The 22449-nt window shown below is 28.8% G+C and overlaps 2 protein-coding genes across 2 annotated transcripts; one reads left to right on the forward strand and one right to left on the reverse strand.

Annotated features, from left to right (window-relative positions):
• Positions 1-650: 650 nt before the first annotated feature.
• Positions 651-9069, reverse strand: LOC145198022 (polycystin-2-like protein 1). The gene is made up of 13 exons (XM_090077343.1): positions 8930-9069; positions 8418-8513; positions 8211-8264; positions 8061-8119; positions 7677-7834; positions 6697-6795; positions 6461-6596; positions 6265-6353; positions 5535-5934; positions 2406-2587; positions 1655-1999; positions 1089-1197; positions 651-950 (listed from the first exon to the last, which is right to left on the reverse strand). The coding sequence occupies exons 1-13, from the start codon at positions 9009-9011 to the stop codon at positions 780-782; spliced, it is 1980 nt and encodes a 659-aa protein (XP_089933469.1). The 5' UTR covers positions 9012-9069; the 3' UTR covers positions 651-779.
• A 1462-nt stretch (positions 9070-10531) lies between these two features.
• On the forward strand, positions 10532-22363 carry LOC145181463 (C-Jun-amino-terminal kinase-interacting protein 4-like). The gene is made up of 23 exons (XM_080056556.2): positions 10532-10979; positions 11789-11909; positions 13866-13936; positions 14038-14117; positions 15273-15475; positions 15574-15994; positions 16268-16324; positions 16438-16533; positions 16695-16749; positions 16852-16982; positions 17111-17173; positions 17365-17562; positions 18486-18553; positions 18641-18762; positions 19082-19349; positions 19648-19789; positions 19864-19944; positions 20316-20383; positions 20556-20704; positions 20822-20993; positions 21218-21435; positions 21605-21797; positions 21871-22363. Exons 1-23 carry the CDS (start codon positions 10659-10661, stop codon positions 21999-22001), a joined length of 3429 nt encoding a protein of 1142 aa, XP_079912682.2. The 5' UTR covers positions 10532-10658; the 3' UTR covers positions 22002-22363.
• Positions 22364-22449: the final 86 nt, after the last annotated feature.

Below are 22449 nucleotides of genomic sequence, written 5' to 3' on the forward strand. Positions count from 1 at the left end.
TGTCAAAATTGAAATATGATGTATAATCTACTCAGCGCAAATAGTAGCATCATAGAAATTTGAAGCTAAGTTTTACGTAATTGCAAAAGTCATTATAGCTGTTAGGATTAAATTGTCAGTTAACGCCATACTTTATCACAAGTTGTCAGGCAGCGCCATTTTTAATTGCAATTTATATTAAAAGTATTCTTCATATAGTTTCACTTTAAAAGGTAGAAATGTAAATATTTGGAACGCAAATGTATAATAATCTATCCTTCCCATTAAAGCTAATGCCTTTCAAGGGGTAAAAGCTACTACAGGTGCTGAAAATACCAAAAAAAATATTGTTTTAAAAGGACGAGAAATAATAATATTACCATTCTCCCCATACTGAATAACCAAAAACTTTATGTAACCAAATAATTCTTTGAAAAGGAATTCTTTTAGTTAGTTAATTTCTTTTGGTCTGGATAGGAAATAAGTTCTTCGAGGTTGGAACTAGGATCCGGAAACTTTAGCTCAAACTTTGAAAGAGAACACTCTCAATTTTTAAAAACGAATATTTATTCCATTTAGCTACATCAAACACATTCATTGATATTATAACTGCAACGGTTAACCTTTTTTTTCAGAATTTTACAACAACAATAAATAAAAATTCATATCTGTTTGTAAAGCATATTATTTTTGTTTAATAATATATCTCATTATCATTTCACATTAATAAATTTTATTGTTACTTATCTTAAAGCTTAGCTCTGGCGCTTTTGGCTTGTCATTAATCAAACTCTTCTCTTTCATACTAATTTTTCCAATGTCGACAAGTTTCCAACTGTTATATTAACTTCATCAGAGTCAGTAAGATAGCTGCCATTACTTACAGCGTCCTGCATTTGTTTGCAATTCCTACAAAACGCATCTTTGTCTCGCTTTAATTTTTGCACCTTTCTTACTGTAAAATGATTAGTCTAAGAAAATTTATAAAAAAATAAAAACTGATAGTTTTTCTGTGTGCGTTTGTGTGTTGCAGTTAAAACATTAATTGTTAGGCATAATATTATTTACAAAATATTTATAAAATATTGCTTGTTTTTAAAAGAAAGTACCTCTTTTTTTTTCAAAATTTTTTTAAAATCGTAGGTTTTTTCCAGAGTAATGCTTTTATTCTCTTCATGAAGTTGAAGCTGATGTTTTACAATCGGTATGCTGTTTTTTCTAAAATGAAATTTCTTTTTAAAATAATAAATATATATAACCAGCAAATGGTACGAGAACAAAATGGTAGCAGATAAAAGACATCGAAAAAAGATATAGATAAAATGGAAGGGACCAAACTTAATAAGTTTGAATTTAAGGGTCGGATATTTCAGTTGAAATAAAGAATAAGTTTATGTGACGATGTTTTTTAATTGAAAATAGCCTTGTTAAATTCAATTTCAGTTTGCAAGTTCATTTTTTAATTAACACTTAGAAACTAAAATCTTCCCAATCCAACGATGGATTAACAAAAAAAAATGTTACACCACGTGTTTAATCACGTGTTGTTACTTTTTTCATTGAGATATTGCACGCCTATTAAACATATAAGAGCAATATTTTAAATAGAGCTTCATGTAAAATGCTCAAATAAAGAAAAGATGGAAAGGCTTAATGCATAAAGTAATGACCATACCTTCGAGGGTGTTCTTTTTCGGGTTCGTTATTTTGCTCGTACTTCTTGACCATATCAACAACTGTTCTCAAATCTGTAATTTTTTTGTTTTTAGACTTTATCTTTTTAATCAAGTTCAAATACCGATTCTTGATGTAGCTTACCAATCGAAACTCGTCTGCTTGCTGCGCTAACTCCAATTTTACTTCAGCGTATGTGTCATTTATAATTGCTAAAAACATGTTGACTAAGACAAAGAAAACGAAAAACGTGTACGTGATGAAGAACACTGGACCTAAATGTCTGTTTACGCCCTCCATACTGAAGAAATCAAAATCCCCAAGAACAATACGGAACAGTGTTAGGCTAAAAGTATTTTCTTAGAATTAGTATAAAATAAAAATAAAAATTAAACCTGCAATAACATCACAGTGAAAAACAGTTCAAGTGAGAACAAATTTGTACGTTCTCTTTGATTTCAAATAAAGTGACAATCGTGGTTGTGACATTTGTTGTTTTGTATCAACCAAAAGTTCAACAACTTTGTTATTGCTGATTTAATAAAACTTAATAACAAAGTTTATTGTCTTAAGACACTGTAAAATAACATTCTTGTATGGTAAGACCCCTTACTGAGCAGTTTGCTGAGTTACATTTGAATCTTGAGGTTATTTATGGTTATAAAATAGTTTGAAATGAATTTTGAACCCTGTACCCGCGAGAAAGTGACAAAATATTAAATAAAAATTTACTTAAGTTATAAAAAACTTACACGGTGTCACCATAACTTTTGTAGCTAAATTCTTGACTGCCAAACAATAGATATCCCCATTGCGCGTAAGTAAGGAATATAATAAAAAACATCACTGCAAACCCAGCAACATCTTTGGCACATCTGGTGAGTGTAGATTGGAGCTGGGTCATTGTTTTATTGAAACTGATGTATTTGAATACCTGAAAAGATTTGATTTTTGGCTTTAAATTTGGCTCTTCAATCACGTGAAGTATGTCAATGTTTTTACCAGTTGACAATGTTTTTACACGTACGGGGGTATTTTTCGATTTTTTGTATATATATTTGATCTGCACTTAGACCGAGTAGTTTGATTTTTCATAGCAAAATGAAACACTTTACAAAAAGATTATTAGTTAAGACATTCGAAAATATTTACTTGATTTTTTTATAAGTATTTATCCAAACTATGGCATTTGTTGTAATGTTTAATGATTATCTTAGCTTCCAAACGTTGTAACTCTTAATTCTGGTAAAAATTTTGTCAGAATATTTTTTAAAGTTTTATTCTTTGTTGCCTCGGTAGGTTCTTAATTGAATTAAAAAAACTAAAAAATGTGTTATAATATCAGTTTTTATGATGAAAAACTCATTATTTAGAACCAAAAAACAACAAAATAATAACTGCACATTGTTATCTATAGCTAAAGAATACTACTACTACTCTTGATATGAGTTTTTAAAGAGTTGTAAGAGCGGTGTGTTTGAAGTGATAAAAGTTTAGAAAAAATTTGCTCAAATTTTAAATCTCAGTTCCCAAATTTGTTTGTCATTAAGGAAACTAGAATGGATTAGTTGAGAAAATCAAATCATTTAAGTGCTGCAATAAATTCGAACCATTATGCGATTTAGAATTCAAGTTGAAGCATTAAACTAAAGCAGTACTGCAAGTGTTAGAAATAAACAATAAAATTATAGAAATAAAAAACTAAAAAAGAAATGAAAGAGCTGAAAGAACGCTTTAATATAAATGCTGCTAATCTGATTATTACCATGAAATAATTGCATTTGTTACACTTGAACAATTGACTTCAACAAAGAGACAAAAGTTGTGTTAAAAGAAAATAATTACTGCATATAATTAAACCATACAAAAGAGAAGTTAGCTTTGCAAAGAAACCGATATAAAAAGTCCCTTTGTCAAAGTAGTCAAATTTCAGAATGAAGTAATTGTCGGGTTAGTTGCATTTAAAGGACAGAATGAATAGAGTTAACGGGGTTATATCGAAAGGGTTGCCGCTGGAACAAAATTTTGATTTACGACTGAGAAATAAACATAGAAGAAACGGTGGGCACTTTAGAAAGAAATTCTGCCAATTGTTTGTGGGGTAATGATACCACTAAATACTAAAAGGATTTTTAGAACTATCACTTTACCACACAAACCTGAAGAACATTGGTGGTAAAAGTGGTGATAATTTCGAAGCAGACCATAAAAAAAAGAAATCTATCAAATCTTATTTGTTATTTTAAAATTATCACGTCTGATCTTGGCCTTTATTGTTTAATGCAGAGTGTAAAGATTTGCGAAAACAGTCACTGCTTAGTTATATAAAACTGAGGGGAAGATTGACACCAGTTGAGCAATAGTTGGGTGAAATGGCAAACTGCATTTCTTTTAATTAAATTTATTAGTGAACATTACCAAAAAATCAATGAATCAATCAATTCATTTAAAAATTGTTTTAAATAAGGATAGTTTGTTGCCTAACACTGAACCCGAGCATTTGACCATGAATTTTTGCTAAACACAGAACGTTTCTGCTGTCGAATCTTTGCAATTTCCAAGTTTGCATTGATTGTTTGTTTTGAATATTTTATAGAAGTGAAAGAAATTTACATAAACGAAAAATGCCAAGTCTAATGATTTCGAGGTTGTGCCTAAAGAATTAATGTAAAAAAAGCATCAAAGTTTTAGAATTATTTTTTTGAAAAAATAATAATAGGTTTAAAAAACGGCTATAGAAGAGAAATTCATTTTAGGATGACAATATATGCCGAAAAAAATGCAAAATGTTTTAAGGGATTTTCTAAAGTTTCACCTCTTAAAAAAAGCACTCGTAGCAACACTACAGTTTACATTAAAAATAAAACGCAATTAAATTAAAATGTGCTATCAAACGAAAAGCACCAATTACAAGCCAAAATAATGCTCCATTGCTTCAGAAATAAATCTTTTGCATTAAGACAGTGCAAAAATGACCACGAACCTTGATGACACCACGAACCTTTAACGCATTTGCTCTAATTTATTCCCAAGTACTGTTTTGTTCAATGAAGACACAGGCTCTTGCCTAATACCGCAAAAATGTTAAAACGCTCTTAAGTGAAAATAAGATAAGTTTAAAACTGCACTTTATGGTTAAGCATTTGCCAAATTTTAGCCGAACTGAGCGCTCGGCAAATAATTGTAAACTGATCGGCAACCGATCGTTCTGTTCTCGATAACTGATAGTTTGGTTTAGCCAAACTTTAACAAACGTTCGGCGTTTTAAAAAGTGGTTATGAAAAACTTTTTGCATTTTGTGCTCTTATATGAAGAACCACTAAATTGATCAGAACATGTAAAGCTTTTCATTCAAAAGGTAGTTTTGAAGCCGAAGTAGCAAGAATTTTTCTCATTTCTTACTCGTTAAGGGAAAAGTGTAAAGCACCCTTTTTTGGGAACAGGTTTAACATTTTGTGACTATTTTCATTCAATTTATATTACGGAGTTAATTAAAACATAGCCAAATTTGAAAAATATTTTAGCATGAGTGAGAATATTAGTAGCAAGCTATATTTAGCAGAAGTGCACGCTCTTTGAAAAGTCGATAAAAGGATTACAGGTTCTCTTTCGCAGTTGGAAGTTGCCTGGTCATAATTTTTAACAAATCCTATAAAATAGGATTTTGTTAAAAATTATGACCAGACAACTTCCAAGTTCAGAGACTAACCTCCCAAATGTTTGCCGTCTCGAAAGGATGCCTATTAGGAAAACTTTTTCTTCAAATAAAGATAAAGATCGTTTTAAAAAAAATTCAAGTAAGATTTTTTTTTAAAGATTATTAGCACAAAAGCATCCAACAAAAAAAAAAAAAAAATGCGTTCAACATGCAACTAGGTTACCTTAATCCATGCAACAAATACAGCTAACGCTAAGACATTATCAAACAAGTTTTGGCTGAACCGCAATTCTTCAAAATTTGCGTACTGGTCTTCATTCTTCAGCAAGCCATCAACCAACCTTTCTACCTCGATTAGGCGATACACATTTAGAAAAATACACACAAAACCCATTAGAAGAATAAGATCATCGAACAGATTCCAAAAGTCTTTAAAATATTTGTAGCCTTCCTCTTTGATTCCCACTATTTCCTCAATAAGATAATAGAAGAGAAATAATATAAAAATTATTTCACACCCTAATATACAATAATCCATGGTGGTAACGTAGCGCAGCAACTTTAGTGTTTGGAAGGTAGGATAAGGGATGCATCCACCAGTCGCAGGAAACTCGAAAACGAGTCTAGAAATTAAGATTAAAAATTAGATTTAAAAAAACAGCACAAAACAACAAAACAAATCGAATTTAGTTTTCCTCGTTCTTCTTAACCGTTCTCTCTTAACAGTAAGAGCTTAGAATGATCTATTGAGTATTACAAAGTTTTCCGTTTAACAAAAGTTTCTTTTGTAGCTCTTTGTCATCCAAATTTTAGTTTAATGTGGAAAAAAAAGAAATAGCTGAATTAGAAAAAAAAAAACGTTTAAATGTTTACAAGAAAACACTGAGAAATGATTTAAAAATTTTTTAAAATTCAAAACTTTTAAAAAAACTTTTAAAAATTCCGAAACTTACGAAACAATGCAAAACAAATTCATGTTAACATTGTAAATGGTGAAGTCAATAAAAAGAGCTCTTGTTCCACGATCCAACCAAAGCTCATTCTAAGGATAGTTATATAGAAAAAAAAGAATATGAAAACTTCAGTTTTTATATAATATATCCTATAGTGTATGAAATACCATGAAAGTATTTTTAAGAGTTTACTAACCTTAAGCTCATTTAAAATTTTGAACGAAGCAGATTTATTCTCGGCAAGCAATGCAGTGTAGCCGCTGCCAGGATAGGAGCCGATGTTTCCGTGGAACTGATGCCCTTTGAGTTTGTCTTCTGTCTGATAATTCCAACTGTAAAAAACAAACAAACAATATACTTTGTAAACTAAATTTCTATTATCCAATATAGTTGACTCATCTAATAATAATAATAAAGCTATTGATTACTTACGCAGTTCCATTTTTTAAACCAAACGGTTGTGTTTCTTCTAGACTTTTTGAGAACTTCGAGTAACAACTTTTTATGTTCTTTTTAAATATATCTGGAATGCTAATATTTAAATGTAATATAGATATTTTTGCAATATATATAATATAAGTGCAATAAAATATGTGATGAATCCGGACATATTTCCAAATGTCCAAAAAAAAAAATCGTATATAATTTTGTAAAAAAAAAAGTTATGTTATGTTAGCAAATATGTAAAATTAATATTATAATAGAGTTTCCCCTATTCCGTTGAGCCGTGCCCTTGTGGTTCAATCTGCGTTGTACTCGTGTTATTTTTTTCCACCTCATTTTCTTGTGATGTTTTTTTTTTTGTTGTTGTTGCTTCGTAAAAAAAAAATTTCCATGAAAGTAATATTTTTAAAAATCATATCGTACACCATTTTAGAAGTCTTTCATTTTGATTGAAAAAAATATTTATTGTATAGTTGATCGATTGATCGCCTAATTTACGTACTTATTAAGTAATTTGTAAAGAAAATTAAACCCTCTTTTTGATTGTTACCTTAATCAAACTTTAACCATCAACAAAAAGAGATCCAAGTTGCACCAAATAATTTTGATAAACCTTCTTACAACATCTTTTTACTTACAAATGTAGAAGTTATGAAGTCAAAACCAATGGCGCGGTTTAAATGTTAGTTATATTTTTAACTACTTTACACTTGTACTAAATATCGTGTTTTATAAGAAATTATGTAGTGAAGGGTTTTGGAGCAGATATTACAAATTGAGAGATGAATATACATTATTAATAACCCATTATTATCTAAAAAGAAAAGTTTGACTTGTGGAAAAATGTGAAGATATTTGACTAAGTCAAACACATGATTCCTTAGGACACGGCGACCACGGTTTTTAGAAGACACTCACTTAAACCATCATAATTATTTTTTTAATAAAAAAAAAAAACACTGCCTTACATGCAAGAATTATTCTGTATTCTTACTTGACGAAGCCTAGGCCTTCCCAACAACTTATTTTCACTATATATGTACAGTTTTTCGTATTTGTTTGTAATAACTTTACCGTTGTAAAATTCTTCCCAGTAAATCCCGTCCAACATTGCGCCCAAAGCATACTAAAGTAGAAGTTACATTATAAAAAGAAAAATGTAATTTTAAATTACCTACCACCATCAATATCTACAAAAAGAAATTTTTTAATGAAAAATTCGTCTTATATGTAAAAATTTATGCAAGCTTATACAAGTTTATGCAAAATTACATATATGTTAAAATATTAGAATTCAGATGAAATTATAGGCAACATATACTGAGGTAAAGAAAATGATAGTATTTACTAACATCCCAAAACTCATTCTGTGTGGTGATTGAGTGTAACTTTGGTTTATTGACAAATAATTCTAAGAGAGGAAAAATTTTTTAGGGTAATACTCTTAACATTTTTTATTCAGTAATTTGGCATGAATAAAAATAAATTTTTTCTCTACTAACCTTTCATTATATGATTGATATAAAACGCCGACGAATCTATCATTCCGTAAGTTACTGGAAAAGAAAACGTGCACATATTTACATTACTAGCCTATACTTGATTCGGCTGAGAAGTCTAAGTAACATGTGGGATAATGCTTGCATAAAAAGATTTGACAGAGAGTATTTGCTTGTCATTTTTCACTTCTAAATTTATCTAATACTCACTAAATGATAAAATGCTAAGAAAGAAGGCATATATCGACAGCTCCTTGAGACTTCGTAGGATCGTGATGTTTTTATGGTCGCCATTCATCCAAAAATCTAAAAAAATAAAACCGAAAGTTTTATAACTATATAAAAACAATATACTTTACACTTCTCATTTTAAAATAACATTATACTGTTGTCATAAGATTTGTTGTTGGTATTGTTGTCGCTGTTTTTTATATTAAAAGTTTGTGTTAAATTTACTATAAAGGTTTGTAAATCATCTCATTGTTACTTACAACTCACAAATAAAAATAATTGCACTTTGTATTCTCTTACTAAGATACTTTTATGATCCACTATATCTAGGGTCTAACATACCACTTTATATTTAGCAGTATCAAAAATTTCGAAAGGAAGTAGCGTGCAATATTAAAAAACAGCCTTAATTGACCCTATAGCTTGAATAAAAATTCTATTCTACTTCTTCTAATTATAAGAATAAAAAATCAGCAAATATAAGGACTTACTCTTTATGAATCCCGAGTTTGAAGAAATTTTTCTGTTACTTTGGGAAATTTTTGTCGCATCTGCATTTGATGGCGACTTCATGGTAAGTATTCAATTGTATCTAAAATTAAAGAAAAAGATTTAAAAAAGAAAGACAAAATTAACTAAGAAAATAAAGCGATGGATTTCATCAGCTAATTTCCTCAGAATATTTCTTTTGCACCAAGTGGTATCGTCTAAATGTGTACAAAGTCTTTAGGAAAAGCTTCATCAGCTTGTAATCGTAGATTAAATTTCAATAAAGTTTTATTCGTAAACTTTAAATAAATTAGATTTGTAATGAAAACAACTTTATTGTGGGAATGCCAATAAAAATGATTGTGTTATAAAGAAGAATTTTATTAACTTGTAAATACGACAAACATTTAGATACCCTGTGGGGATTCGAAAGGTGTATTTTCAGTCCTCATCTGTAAGATTATTATGCCGATATGTTAAATAATTTATTGACTTTTGAATCCTTTTGAGTAATACATCTTTTAAGCGAATTTTTTTCGTTGGTTTAAAATATTCATCAATAAATTATAAAGATACGTTTTTTTATATGGAATCACCTTAAAAAAAAACGTTTGAAAAGTGCAATGAATATTTTTCTTTCGACGTCAGTAGATAATGTAAAGAAAGCAGGTAGCATGCATCTTAAGTCAACTTTTCTAAAGTTTTTAGAGGTCTTTATGAACAACAGTTTGATTTCTTTTCTTGCTGGCTCTCTTTTTGACCTTCATTTTTAAAATGGTTCATGAAGCCTTTTGTGTGAAACGAGATCTGTTAAAGCTCTGCAAAATTTAAAGTTTAAAACTAAAATTTCAAGCCGCGCTTTAAACTTAAAACGAGTGAAAAGAAATATCAAACAATTATATTTCCATCATCTGATAATTCGATCATCTGATATTTTTTTGATTTTATATTTCTATCGTTTAGAATTGCTATTATTTAATACCAAATGGTAGCAATATTAAATGATAGAAATATGAAGTTATAGAAATATCAGATGATAGAAATATCACGTGATGAAAACATCAAATGATTGAAACATCAAATAATTGAAATAAAAAACGATTAAAATATCAGATAATAAATCTTTGATATCTAAAGTATTTTTATGCGGGACGTTAAAACCTGCACACAAGAGTTGCTATATGAAATTAATGATTATTAGTTTTTAAATTAAGCCTGCTAATTAAAACACTCTTTTTAATATTTATTGTATAGAACAAATTAATTTAAGGAGTAGGACATTCATCTCATTACAAAGAAGATCGATTGGAGGTGGATTTAAGCCTTGTTAAACTAAGTATCCTCCATGTCAATGATACTTGCAATGTTCTATGAGGGAGGATTTCTAGAATTTCTAAAATATTTCTTAAGATATTAACTTTTTTAACTTGCCATTTTTAAATTTCTCCGATAAGTCGTTTTAGCGTTATATTGCAATTTTCATTTTTCTTAGTGAAGACAAGCTTTTATGTATCCTCGGCTCTTATCGGGACCTTTGTTTTTAAATCGCGTAATTTCTTGCTTAGCGGGTGAACTTCCGAGTACTTTAAGTGAATTCAAGCCTTTACGGACTTTTCTCATCGGCACCGTAATTTAAATTATATAATTGTATTAAAGGTTTAGAATTAGTGATTTGTTATGTAAACACAATAATATCCTCTCATCTGATATATGCCTTAAGATTTTGATTTAATGGATCAGAATGATGTTACTTTCAATCTCCGAGAATCAGTCTATGCAAGTAATGATGAAGATGGTGGTGGGGAGATGTCAGAAAGAGTATCTAGTCTCGCAAGTAGTATCTATGCAGAATTTGAAAGAATGATGCAGAAATATGGATCTAATGTGGTCGAAATGTTAATGCCTATGGTTATAAATGTTTTGGAACAACTGGAAACTGCCTATAATGAAAATAATGAGCAAAATGTTGAGTTAGAGTTACTTGCTGAGGATAATGAGCAACTCATGACTCAATATGAACGTGAAAAACAATTAAGAAAATTAGCAGAAGCAGTAAGAAAAGTTTTATAGTTTTGTAGATTTTGAAAGATAAAATCATTTTTATTAGTCTTTAAAAAGGCCCTTTATACCAAAGTCTTTTTTGGTTAGATTGGAAATCCACTTTTAAACAATATGTTCATGTTAAAATTTCACATTTAATGTTATGGACAGTCTTAATAACTCTTGTTTGAAATGCTAAAATATTGGTTACCACAATAATACTTGATTATTTAAAGACTTTTAGTATATATAAAGATTCTAAAAGATTTAATTTAGTCTGAAATAAAATTTATGTAGTCATTTCTGTTTACACAAGTTGTTCAAATAGTTCAATGTCTATGTATATTGTAAAATTAAAAATGAAACCAAAGAGCAGGAATAAAGTATATTTTTCTATTGCTATATACTTAATGAATTCTAATCGTTTTTAAATGGCTATTTTATCCCATTTGAAAAATATTCAAAAAGCTAATGATAAGTGTATTTGGACTTCTGAAAAATCTGCATTTCTTTCATGGTCTTAAAAGATATTAAGAATGCGCTACTTGTTTATTTTTTTGACTAACTTAAGGACTATCATATTGTTTATTTACTATTAAAGATTGTCAAACAGAAAGTCTGAAAATAATTTTATATGAAAACAAGTTTGTTAGTGTTCAGGCTACAGTTGCTTCTAAAAAGCCCTCATAATGAAAACAGTTTTTGTGGCTGTAAGAGTTGTAAAAAATCCTAATTTTGCTAATTTGTATAAGAAAAGTTATTTTCTTATTTTTTATATAAAGTTATTTTTATTTTTTAATTGTTTATTTCCTTATTAATAGAAATATCTTGAATATGAAGATTCTAGAGAACAAGATAAACAGGAACTTCACCACATCATTGAGCAGTTAGAAGCAAGCAATAAACAAAGTGAAGGAAAAATAAAAATTCTCCAAGATCAAAGTGTGTCTTATTAATAGTCATTTAAGAAGATTTTTTAGTTGAAACTTGAATTGCTGACTTTTTAACTTTAGCCTTGCTTTTTAAATTTTAAGTTTTCTTTTTATTTTTTAGTGCTATAGATAGTTTATAATTATTTGCAGAATTAGTTCTACTACAAGTTGGAGTAACTTGTAGAATAATATTTAATATTAATATTTATTGATTAAAGTGTTCCGAAAAATGTTTAAAAATGTCAATCTCCCCAGCTGTTTTATGTTGATGGGTAGCCTACAAACCCTCAATTTCAAAATTCAGCCCAAAATGTTAACCCTAACCCTTGTCCCAAGTCTCTCCCCCCCTCCCCCCTCAAAAAAAAAAGAAAAGAAGATTTAAAGTTTTTAGATGGTTTAAATGATGGAAAAAAAGTTGTTTTAAGCTCTGTTGACAAAGATTATACAAGAAAATTGCAAAGTTATGTAAAAAAGGAAACAATCAAATGAAATGTTATAAAGCAATCAACACAAGTGTTTTTAGAAGATTCCGAAGATGAGGATCTTAATTATTCAGATGAAGATTTTCTTCCCCTAAAAAGGCCTAAAAAAGAGCTGCTTATAAAATCACCTACTAATCCTGTAAATGCTAAAGAGATCTGTCAAATGGCTGACTGCTTGAACCTGCAATACTAAAAAGTAGTTGAGTTGATTTAGACACTGTTGCCATTTCAAAAACTTCATATCACAAATACCATCAAGGATGTCATCTGTGATATACGCTGCTAAAATGTATTTCTTTAGAGATTCCATGGGCTATAATGAGGAAACTACTTTGAAGCTTAGAGATATGTCTTTTTAATCCTCTTGTGTATGTCAAGCACGGGTTAGTACACCCTGTGGGAGTTGACATTTTTTTACTTGAAGCTTTTCATTGAGTTACAGGACTTCAAAGTCATCAACAAGGAAATATCAAAAAGGACCTAAAGATCATTTTTGGTATTTAACTGAGGAGATTGCAGTTTTTTATTGTTTTCAAAAAAGCTGTCTGAGGATGAAAAAAAGAATATTGTTAAGAAATTCCAATCCTACCAATGTGGAGAGCTGAAAAAGGTGTACCAACCTTTTTTGTAGTAACAAAAAATACAAAAATTCCATTATTGATTGGACAAAACTTCTGTTTGAAACCCTTAGTGTGAACACTGAATGGCTGAAAACTCCAGTGCAAACAGGAGAGGAGAGCAAAAACTATTTTAAAGCAATCAACTTTTTAAAAAACATTAGAGTTGTTAATGATGTTGCTGAGAGAGTGTAAAATTGATGCAAGACATCTGATTGTCCCTCACAACCAAAAAAAACCAAGCAGTGTGTTACAAGTAGTTGAAAACCACAGAAAGTGATTTACTGATTTCAGAAAGGCAGCTTTGATTAGTCTTTAAACAAACTTTTACTAATATAGTTACTATTTTCCATTTAAATCAATTTGTAATAGCTTTGTGTATTCCTTTATATTCAAATGTATAATAAGTTTGAAAAATGTTTTTTTAAGAAGAATAACTTTCATAGTTACTCAAGATACCTTGAGAAATACCAATAAGTATGAAAAATGAATAATATTTAAGTTATTTTAATCCCCATATTAAACTTATTATCATGGCCTATGATTTTTTTTTCTGAACACATATGTAAAATAAAAGCTAGAACTGAATTTTGTTTGTTTACTTACAAAAAGTTACAGATTAAAAATAATTAAAAATATTTGAAAAAACCAAAAAAATAATAATTTTTTTTTTGGGGAGGGGGAGGGGGGACTTGGGACAAGGGTTAGGGTTAACATTTTGGGCTGAAATTTGAAATTGAGGGTTTATAGGCCACCTATCATCAGAAAACCGCCAGGGAGATCAACATTTTTAAACTTTGGTTCTTTCAGAACATACTAATTATTGATAGTTTTTCTTTAATATTATTTTTTCTTTTTATATTTCAGTTGAAAGAACAGAAGAACGTCTGCTAGAACAAAAAAGAGAGTATGATACTCTTCACACAAGACACACAGAAGTATGTTTTATATACTTCTTCAACAAAAAGGGGTTTTAAATATATCCTTAAATAATTTGGGTTGAAGAATTCTTATTCATATTGTCAAAATTATGATTTAGATGCTTCATGCCTATATGGAAAAAATTGAGTTACAGACCAAATATTCTCCATCCACACCTGATATTTCTTCGCATTACAAGTAACATACATTCAATTTCTCACTTATCAATAGCTTTACTTTATTTATATAAAAATCTGAAGTTTGTTCAAAACTACCAAAACCTATTAAAGTTATCATAGAGTTACATAGTGGTGTTAAATTAATTTGTTTTATAAAGGAAGATTCATTTATAAAGCAAAATCAATTTAATTTTTAAAATGAAATATAATGAGACCTCAAGGTTTTAAAACCATTTTAAAATATTCTTTTGCGTTATAAGGTAATTTATTAAAAAATTTACTTTGACTTCAGCTTTCCATTCAACTCTAAATATAATAATATATAATAAATTATGATAAGTTATGATAATAAATAATTACATGCAATAATATGATAGAATATGATAGTAGATTACTGAATAAAAATAAGGATTTTCAACTTGATTCATAATAAAAAATTAACATTTATAATTAAACACTATAGTTATATAGCATAAAATATATCAAGTAAATAAATACAATGCAGTTTTTAACATAAAAATAAAAAGATTGTTTAAAATTACTTTTCAGAATAACACAAATTTTTAAATTTTTAACATTTAAAGTATGACTCCAAAATTTAACTTGGTAAGTTCTTAGGTTTAACTTTGCTTAGTGATGGATTATAACAAGTTGACCTCATTTGGTCAGATTACACTTTATACTCTATTTAATATAATAAATAACTCTTGTCATTTTTTAAATAAATACTTCTATAGCTTGAAATTATTGAGAATCACATTGTGTTTTGGCCTTTTACATTATAGATTTACAAAACCATTTTGACAATGTGTCATTGAAAAAATGTTATTCTGTTAAGTATTTTTAATTGAAAAAAAGAACTGATTAAAAAATCTCTGATTAGAAAATATAGGTGTAGTGTTAAGGGATTTTTATTATTTTATTTATTTGAAATCTACTGGATTTGATTTATCGTTGTTGTTGTTGTTGTTGTTGTTATTGTTGTTGTTGTTATAAAGTTTCAAAACTTTTATGCCAGTTTTCTTTGATACTTGTATAGGTTGCTTATAGATTTTCTTTGATACTTATATAGGTTGCTTATAGATTACCAGGTTACCAAGTTCAAGACTTTTTAAGTTATTCAAATATATGATTTATTACAAGGGCTTCTATTTTTTTAGCATTGTGATTTTAGGTACACCCCTCAATCTGAAAATCTTATGTCAGCTCATCAGCCTCATAGTAGTGTTGTATATAATAACAATATTAAGTCAGATCTGCATAGTGTATCAGAAGTAAATCTGCCAACAACAGAGCATCATTCTATAGAGAATTGCAATGATATTTCATTAGAAGAGGAGTGTACTCAGAGCGAAATGACAGAAATAACAGATACTGGTATTAAAATCTTGTTTAATTTTTTTAAAGAAATGCTGATTTATGTTACAATTTTTGTTGAAATTAAACAAATTTAATTTTTTGATATTTTTCTTTAGAAGCATCTCAGGCAGTTCATTGCATTAGTCCAATGAAAAGACTTGTTGTTGCTAATGATTTTCAAAGTAACATGGCTAATGTTGACAATATTGAGGATAAGATAAATAATAATGATAAAATGAATAATTCACATACTTTCATGACACCTGAGATAAATTTGAGTCCTGGAGCCTTGGCTATTTTGCAAAGCACTCCTGAGCTTAATAGAACAGAATCACGACTTGATGAAGATTCTATATATGAAACTCCAAAAATAAATATAATGAGCGCACAGAAGTGTAGAGGAAAATCTTTAGTTTTAGAAATTGGGAGTGGTGTTCCCAAAAGTAGTGATACCTTTGAATTAATGAATGTGGACCAAAGCAGTTGGAAAGAAATTGACCATTTGTTAAGTGAAAATAAAGATCTCATAGATGTTAGGTTAGATTTTAAATATTTTTATTTTGATTATCTTTGTAAGAGATTTCTTTTTAGGAATATTGCAATTTGAGAGTTGCGGCATTTTAATGGCAGTGATAGTTTATGATTAGCAATTTTTGTCTCAAAAGTTGATGTTCTACGTTCTTATTGTTCGGAAAAGTTTGAAAAGTGCTTAGCATGAAATAAAACCAAAAACATATACTGATGATTTTTTAAAAAGTAACTTCAAGAGGTGATTAATGTAATATACTTTTTATTGAAATTTCTTTGTAGGAACAAATTACAGACACAAAAAAATGATTTAATTAGAAGAGTTGAGGATATTACCAAGTATGACATTTAGAAACACATTTATTTTAATGATGTAGTATTTTTATATCTTTCAGATATTTTTAGAGTTATAGGATTTTTTAATATTGCTAACTTTATATTCAATTTCATAGCAAAAAAGATTTGCAAGATGAAGAAATAAGTGGGTTGCAGGCTACAGCATCTAGAATGAAGTTGAAGTTAGCAGAGCTGGAGCAAACCAATAAAAAGTATAGTTCTTATAAAATCTGATGTTTGTATAAGCTTGTATATATATATATATATATATATATATATATATATATATATATATATATATATATATATATATATATATATATATATATATCTGTGTGTATGTGTTTAATATACATTTTTTAATTTACTGCAGGATGCGACTAGAATATGAAAAAGCTCAACTTCAGCTAAAAAACAAAATGGCGGAGGTAAAGCTTTACTCACTTGCAGTCACATAGATAGAGATAAAGATAGATATGTATATTTCACTTTCTTGTACGTATTTAAATGTTAGTAAAAAAAATATGTAGGAAAGAATATCTTCAGCCAACCGCAAGCGTTTCACTCGTGTTGAAATGGCTAAAGTTTTAATGGAAAGAAATCAATACAAAGAAAGGCTGATGGAGCTTCAAGAAGCTGTACGTTGGACAGAAATGATTCGGTATTTATTTTTTTTTTTTTTTAAACATAAGATTGATTTGTATTATAAGTTCTTTTGTCATGATTTTTGAATAATCCTAAATACAATTAAGTGAATGAAAAGATGAATGACAATTTATTAACATGTAGGGCAAATAAAGAAAATCATATTGCTGCATTACAGCAAAAAAAGAAATCATCAATATGGAGGTTGTAAGTATTATTTTCTGTTGCTTGATCAAAGGTATAAACGAGTTGCGTTTTTTTTAACAGAGTATTGTCTCTTTCTACAGATTTTGATGAGACTTCCCGTTGAAAATTCATTAAAAATAATAAAAAGTATTTCTTTAGTTTATTAGTTTGTTTTTGCTGTACGATATTTGAAAAAAAAAAATTTTTAATAGATTTAGCAATTTGTTTACTGGCCCCAATTCATCAACTTCTACTGCACAAAAGAAAGCATCTAGTGGAACCCAACCACCCACCAAACTTTGGTTTGGAAATGATGATGAAGTAACCTTGTCTAGGCACAACAGTATAGTTAGTACTGCAGGCTCATTTTCAGTCTCATCGAAATTCCCATCTGATGCAGGTTATGAAGGGTTAGTATAAAGGTTTTTAAAAAAAAAATAGTTTAATTAAAAAGACTGCTTTACATAATTTAATTATTCAATAAATGTAATAAATAATACTTTGCATAACGAAAAAAAATAATTTAGGATGTTTTTAATACATTTTTAATACATGTTTTTTTTTAATGCATGTTTTTAATACACTGAATGAACAGATAAATGCAGCGGTTGTACAGTTTCAATTCCATAAGAAAGTCTTTTCAAGAGGAAACTTCCACTAGAGCTTATATTTTAAAAGATTAACTTGGTTATTTGAAGCTTAATTGTTGATTAAAATGGAATCTAAAATTTTTTGATCTGTGCCTTAAAATCCATTATGTTGAGTTCTTTTACAAAATCTAAAGCTTTCTCCCTAATGATGTGTCCACCAATTAGTACATTTTGTTCATGAGCGTTCATAAATCATTTATATACAGCTTTATCAACAGAGTCATGCTTTCCAAAACTATACTTTTGTCTCTACTCCAAATTGACTCATACTTGCTGATTATGTCTTCTTTATGCTTACTCCAGTAAGTTAAAGTGTTTTGAGGAACACTAAATTTCTCAGCAACATTCTTTTTAGACTTTTTCCCAAAACTTTAAGAGCAAGATATTTTTCTTTGATTGTCTTCTTTTGTGTAGACGCCAAATAACTGATAGGGTTTTCATTAAGGGGAGCAAGAAATCAGGTTCAATTAACTAATGGATATTTGCATGAGTTTGTTAAGGAAAATTCACAGGAAGGAAAGTTGCTTTGAATAAGCAGGAAATTCAAATAAATACCAGTTTAAATTACCAGGAGTTATCTGTAATTGTAAAGGAAAAAATCTTTGTCATACATTTGTAAGAATTTGAAGGTGTCTTTTCATATTTTTTCTATAATGTTAGATCTGTTTTTTTCATCAATTTAGACTTACAGTCAGACAAAGACAAGAGAGAAGGGAGAGATATAAATATGTCAAAGAGCATATTGTTTCAGGTATTTCTTCTATGTTTTGTGGAATTTTATTTTTAATTTGTAACATTCTTTCTTGTGCCTTTGTACTGATGTCTTTTTTTTTTTAAGAGGGAAGACACCAAGCTTATGGTTGGAGCTTACCGGTAACAAATGAATCTGAGGATAATGATTTTGCATCTATACCAATTCCTGTTTATTGTAGGCCATTAAATACTGAAGCTGCTATGAAGGTTACTTTTCTATCAATATGCTCATTTAATATTTCATTATATGAAAAAATTTCATGAAAGTGTTTTAAGAAAACATTTTTAACAAATGTAAAGAGATTACAAACTGATCCTTTTCATATCAATTGGACCTTTTTACTAAAAAAATGAACATCAGTAGTAACAGTACATAACAGTAGTTCAATGTTAATTTTTTGCTAAAAGCCCTCTTATTATTATTAAAGTTATGCTATTAAAGTTATGCTAACAGATTGTTAAAGTTAAGCAATCAATGTATTATTTATCAAAGGAAAGTGTTTTTATAAATGTGAGAAATTTTTAGATATGGTGTGCATGTGGTATTTCACTTCGTGGAGGTCGAACGCCAACTGGTAATTTTATAGGTCTCGCTGCTGACTTTAAAGAGCCTTCAGTATCAACTGTTTGGATTGGTACAAGTACTCATTCGTGTAGTAAAATTACAATAATTGATGCCAATAACCCTTCTATTGCTTTGGATCAATTCATAGTGTCATCATCTCACCTTTTATGCATGGCTGCTGTGGATGGTTTGAATGATGATGAACTGATGTCTGAAAAGAATTCTCCAGGTTCTTGAACTATAAAAAAAAATTAACAAAAAAAATTGTAACTTTTGGTTCTAAATTCAAGATAATATAAATCTTTAAAGTTTAAAAGTTTAACCTACAAATTCATATAAATAGGAAACCAAATATACCACCTGCAATATATTTGCATCTGACAAGAAAAAGTGCTTAAGTAGTACCTTTTAAGCCTAAGTTTTAAGTGTTTATTTTATGTAGTTTGTTCTATGTAATTATGTTCAACTTTATTTGCTTGTTACTTACTTCTTTTTTGACTTATTTTGTAATATTACTTTTTGAGCAGTTTCTGCTGAACACAACAGTATTGTAACAGGTGTCCAAACTGAAGAGGAGTCATTTCCTGATGATGACCAAACAGATGGGTTTTCTTCACAGAGTTTTAGTAGCATTCTTCCTACAATGTGGCTTGGGGCTCAATCTGGAAAGTGAGTTTTTCTGTATATAAATTTTTTTTTTATTTATTTGTTTTTAATTTTTATATAATATTTTTTTTCTTTAGAATTTATATTCATTCTGTTGTTGGTAATTGGAAGAAATGTCAACAGTCAGCTAAATTAAAAGACTCTTTGCTAAGCATTAAGTATTGAATTACTATATTAACTTAAAAAAGGGAAAAAAAAAGCTCATTAAAGTTATTTTTTATAAGCATACATTGATTTTCATTTAAATAGTAGCTTATTATGGAATACCAACATCTGGGTTTTGAAAATCTGTACAAAAATTTATATGGAATAAAATTCTACTGCTTTTTTTTATTTTTCTATTGAAGAATTGAAATAATATATAAATACTAAAAAAGATTGAAATAGTATAAAAATACTATGAAGCATTAAAATGATATTATAAAGCTTTTAAAAATTATTGTAGATAAATGATGAATTCCATCGATTGTTGAATTCAATATATAATAACTGTAGCTGCTGGACTTTTTTTTGATTATTTTAATTTTAGCTATACACTTGGTCGTGTTTTGGTGTCTCTAGCTGATGGAACAGTTGCTATATTCCATAGGAAACCAGGTAATAATGTTATGAGTTACAAATTGAATCAGAGAAATTCTGCATTTTACATAGGATAATAAACACAAGGATGAAAAGATCTCTAATTTTACTTTGTACTTCCATGATTGTTTGTTTGATTCCCCAAAAAGCAAGTATTTTTTTTAAATAAATATATTTATCATATATATAGATGGTCCATGGGATTTAAGTAACTATCACTTGCTTGATCTTGGCCGTCCACACCATTCTATTAGGTGCATGACACCAGTTCATGAACATGTATGGTGTGGTTACAGAAATAAAATCCAAGTCATTAATCCAAGAAGCATGAAAATAGAAGTAAATATCAGTTTAATACTTCCTAGTAATTTTATACTATCTTGTTTAATATTTTTTTTTTTTTTAAATTATCTAGTGTAACAATTATTAAATAATTAGTTCTAAAAACTGTCATAGAAGTCTTTTGATGCACATCCTCGTCGTGAAAGTCAAGTCCGTCAACTTGCTTGTATTGGGGATGGAGTGTGGGTGTCTATAAGACTAGACAGTACACTGAGATTATACAATGCTCACACATTTCATCATTTGCAAGATGTTGACATTGAACCTTATGTCAGTAAAATTTTAGGTTGGTATTTTTTTTTAAACTTTGAATTTTCTGATTGAATTTTCAAATTCTTATGTATGAATTTTTAAACTTTTAAACTTACACCCCTGTCCATTCTAATGATAAAACACAGTTTAATCATAGTAATTTAGACTAAAATGTTGTGATTCAATCGTGTTTTATAGCTACTGTGAAGTGTTTTGTAGTTTTAATATTTTTTAAATAATTTTCAATATTTGTCTTAGGAACCGGCAAGTTTGGATTTTCCTTTGTTCGAATCACAGCTTTACTCTTAACAGATGATAGGTTGTGGATAGGTACTGGAAATGGAATTATTTTATCAATGCCTTTAGTTTCTGCTAGACCCGTTGATGAAAAAGAAACAGACAGTCCTAAAGAAAACTTACCTTCCACTGCTCTTAAAAAGTCAAGTGGGACTCTTTTTATGCCTTACTGTGCAATGGTATGTTTTTGAATCCTGTTTATTTATCTATTTATTTATTTATTTTGTATGAAAGTGCACTATTGCACTTTCATACAAAATAAATAAATAAATAAATAAATAAATAGATAAATAAACAGGATTCAAAAACATACCATTGTACAGTAATATAATAGTTTTTCTGCTAAAGGTTCACGCTCAACTTTCATTTCACGGACATCGTGATTCGGTTAAGTTTTTTGTGGCTGTGCCCGGAGCAGCCTCGAATATTGAAGCTGCTAAAGCCTACTCAAGTGCTGGTGCTAGACCCCCTAGTCCATTGAATTCTACAACGAGGAAAACTGCCTCGAACAGTAGTTTGCTCGTCATGAGCGGTGGTGAAGGTACGGCTTTTAATTTCAGAAAAATACTTATTTTATTAGAATAACGAGTTTAGCTTTTCAAATTTGACCACAGGTTACATTGATTTCCGCATTGGGGATGAAGAGTTTGATGATAGCCAACCATTAAACGACGGAATTGTGATGTCATCAAAGGTTATTACTGTTGAGAGAAGTCATTTGTTAGTATGGCAAGTTAACAAGTAGCAGCATTCTTTATTGAAATCATTAAAAGGGAGTAAAGAAAATAGAATATACAAAAGATTTTTAAGAAATGTATCCTTTCTTTCCAAAGTTTTTTTTTAAAAAAACTGCTGCCTTTATTTTTTTTATTTTTTTAAATCCTAATTTTTTAAGTCTTTCTCCAGTGAACGTTATAAACTTATTAAGGTCGTCGGGCGGTAAGAAAATAATCTGTTAATTTTTGTGTATATAAGAAGCTAGATTATTTTAGCAAGATATGTAGAAAGTTTTTATTGTAAAGTTTTTTGGTCTTTTTTTTTTTTTTTTGTCGAAGTTTAAAATTTGTCCTTGTAAATTCGAAGTTTTTTTAAGAATCTTAAAACTTATTTTTTAGACTTTATTTTTTGTTATTTAAGTTTCGATTTCCGTTTCGCAATCTCATTCACTAACTTGTTCAACTGTTTGTTTTTTT

This window comes from Hydra viridissima, unplaced genomic scaffold (genome assembly GCF_058129835.1).
Source record: "Hydra viridissima isolate aposymbiotic clone 2 unplaced genomic scaffold, HvirCarnegie_v1 scaffold_2, whole genome shotgun sequence".
Classification (NCBI taxonomy): domain Eukaryota; kingdom Metazoa; phylum Cnidaria; class Hydrozoa; order Anthoathecata; family Hydridae; genus Hydra; species Hydra viridissima.

Coding starts and splice junctions, on each gene's coding strand:
- LOC145198022 (XM_090077343.1), bottom strand. CDS start 9,011: ATGAAGTCGCCATCAAATGCAGATGCGACAAAAATTTCCCAAAGTAAC. Junction 6,597..6,696: donor GGTTTAAAAAATGGAACTGC/GTAAGTAATCAA, acceptor TGTTTTTTACAG/TTGGAATTATCAGACAGAAG. Junction 1,198..1,654: donor GAAAAAGAACACCCTCGAAG/GTATGGTCATTA, acceptor ATTTCATTTTAG/AAAAAACAGCATACCGATTG.
- LOC145181463 (XM_080056556.2), top strand. CDS start 10,659: ATGGATCAGAATGATGTTACTTTCAATCTCCGAGAATCAGTCTATGCA. Junction 16,325..16,437: donor AGAGTTGAGGATATTACCAA/GTATGACATTTA, acceptor TCAATTTCATAG/CAAAAAAGATTTGCAAGATG. Junction 21,798..21,870: donor CGTCATGAGCGGTGGTGAAG/GTACGGCTTTTA, acceptor ATTTGACCACAG/GTTACATTGATTTCCGCATT.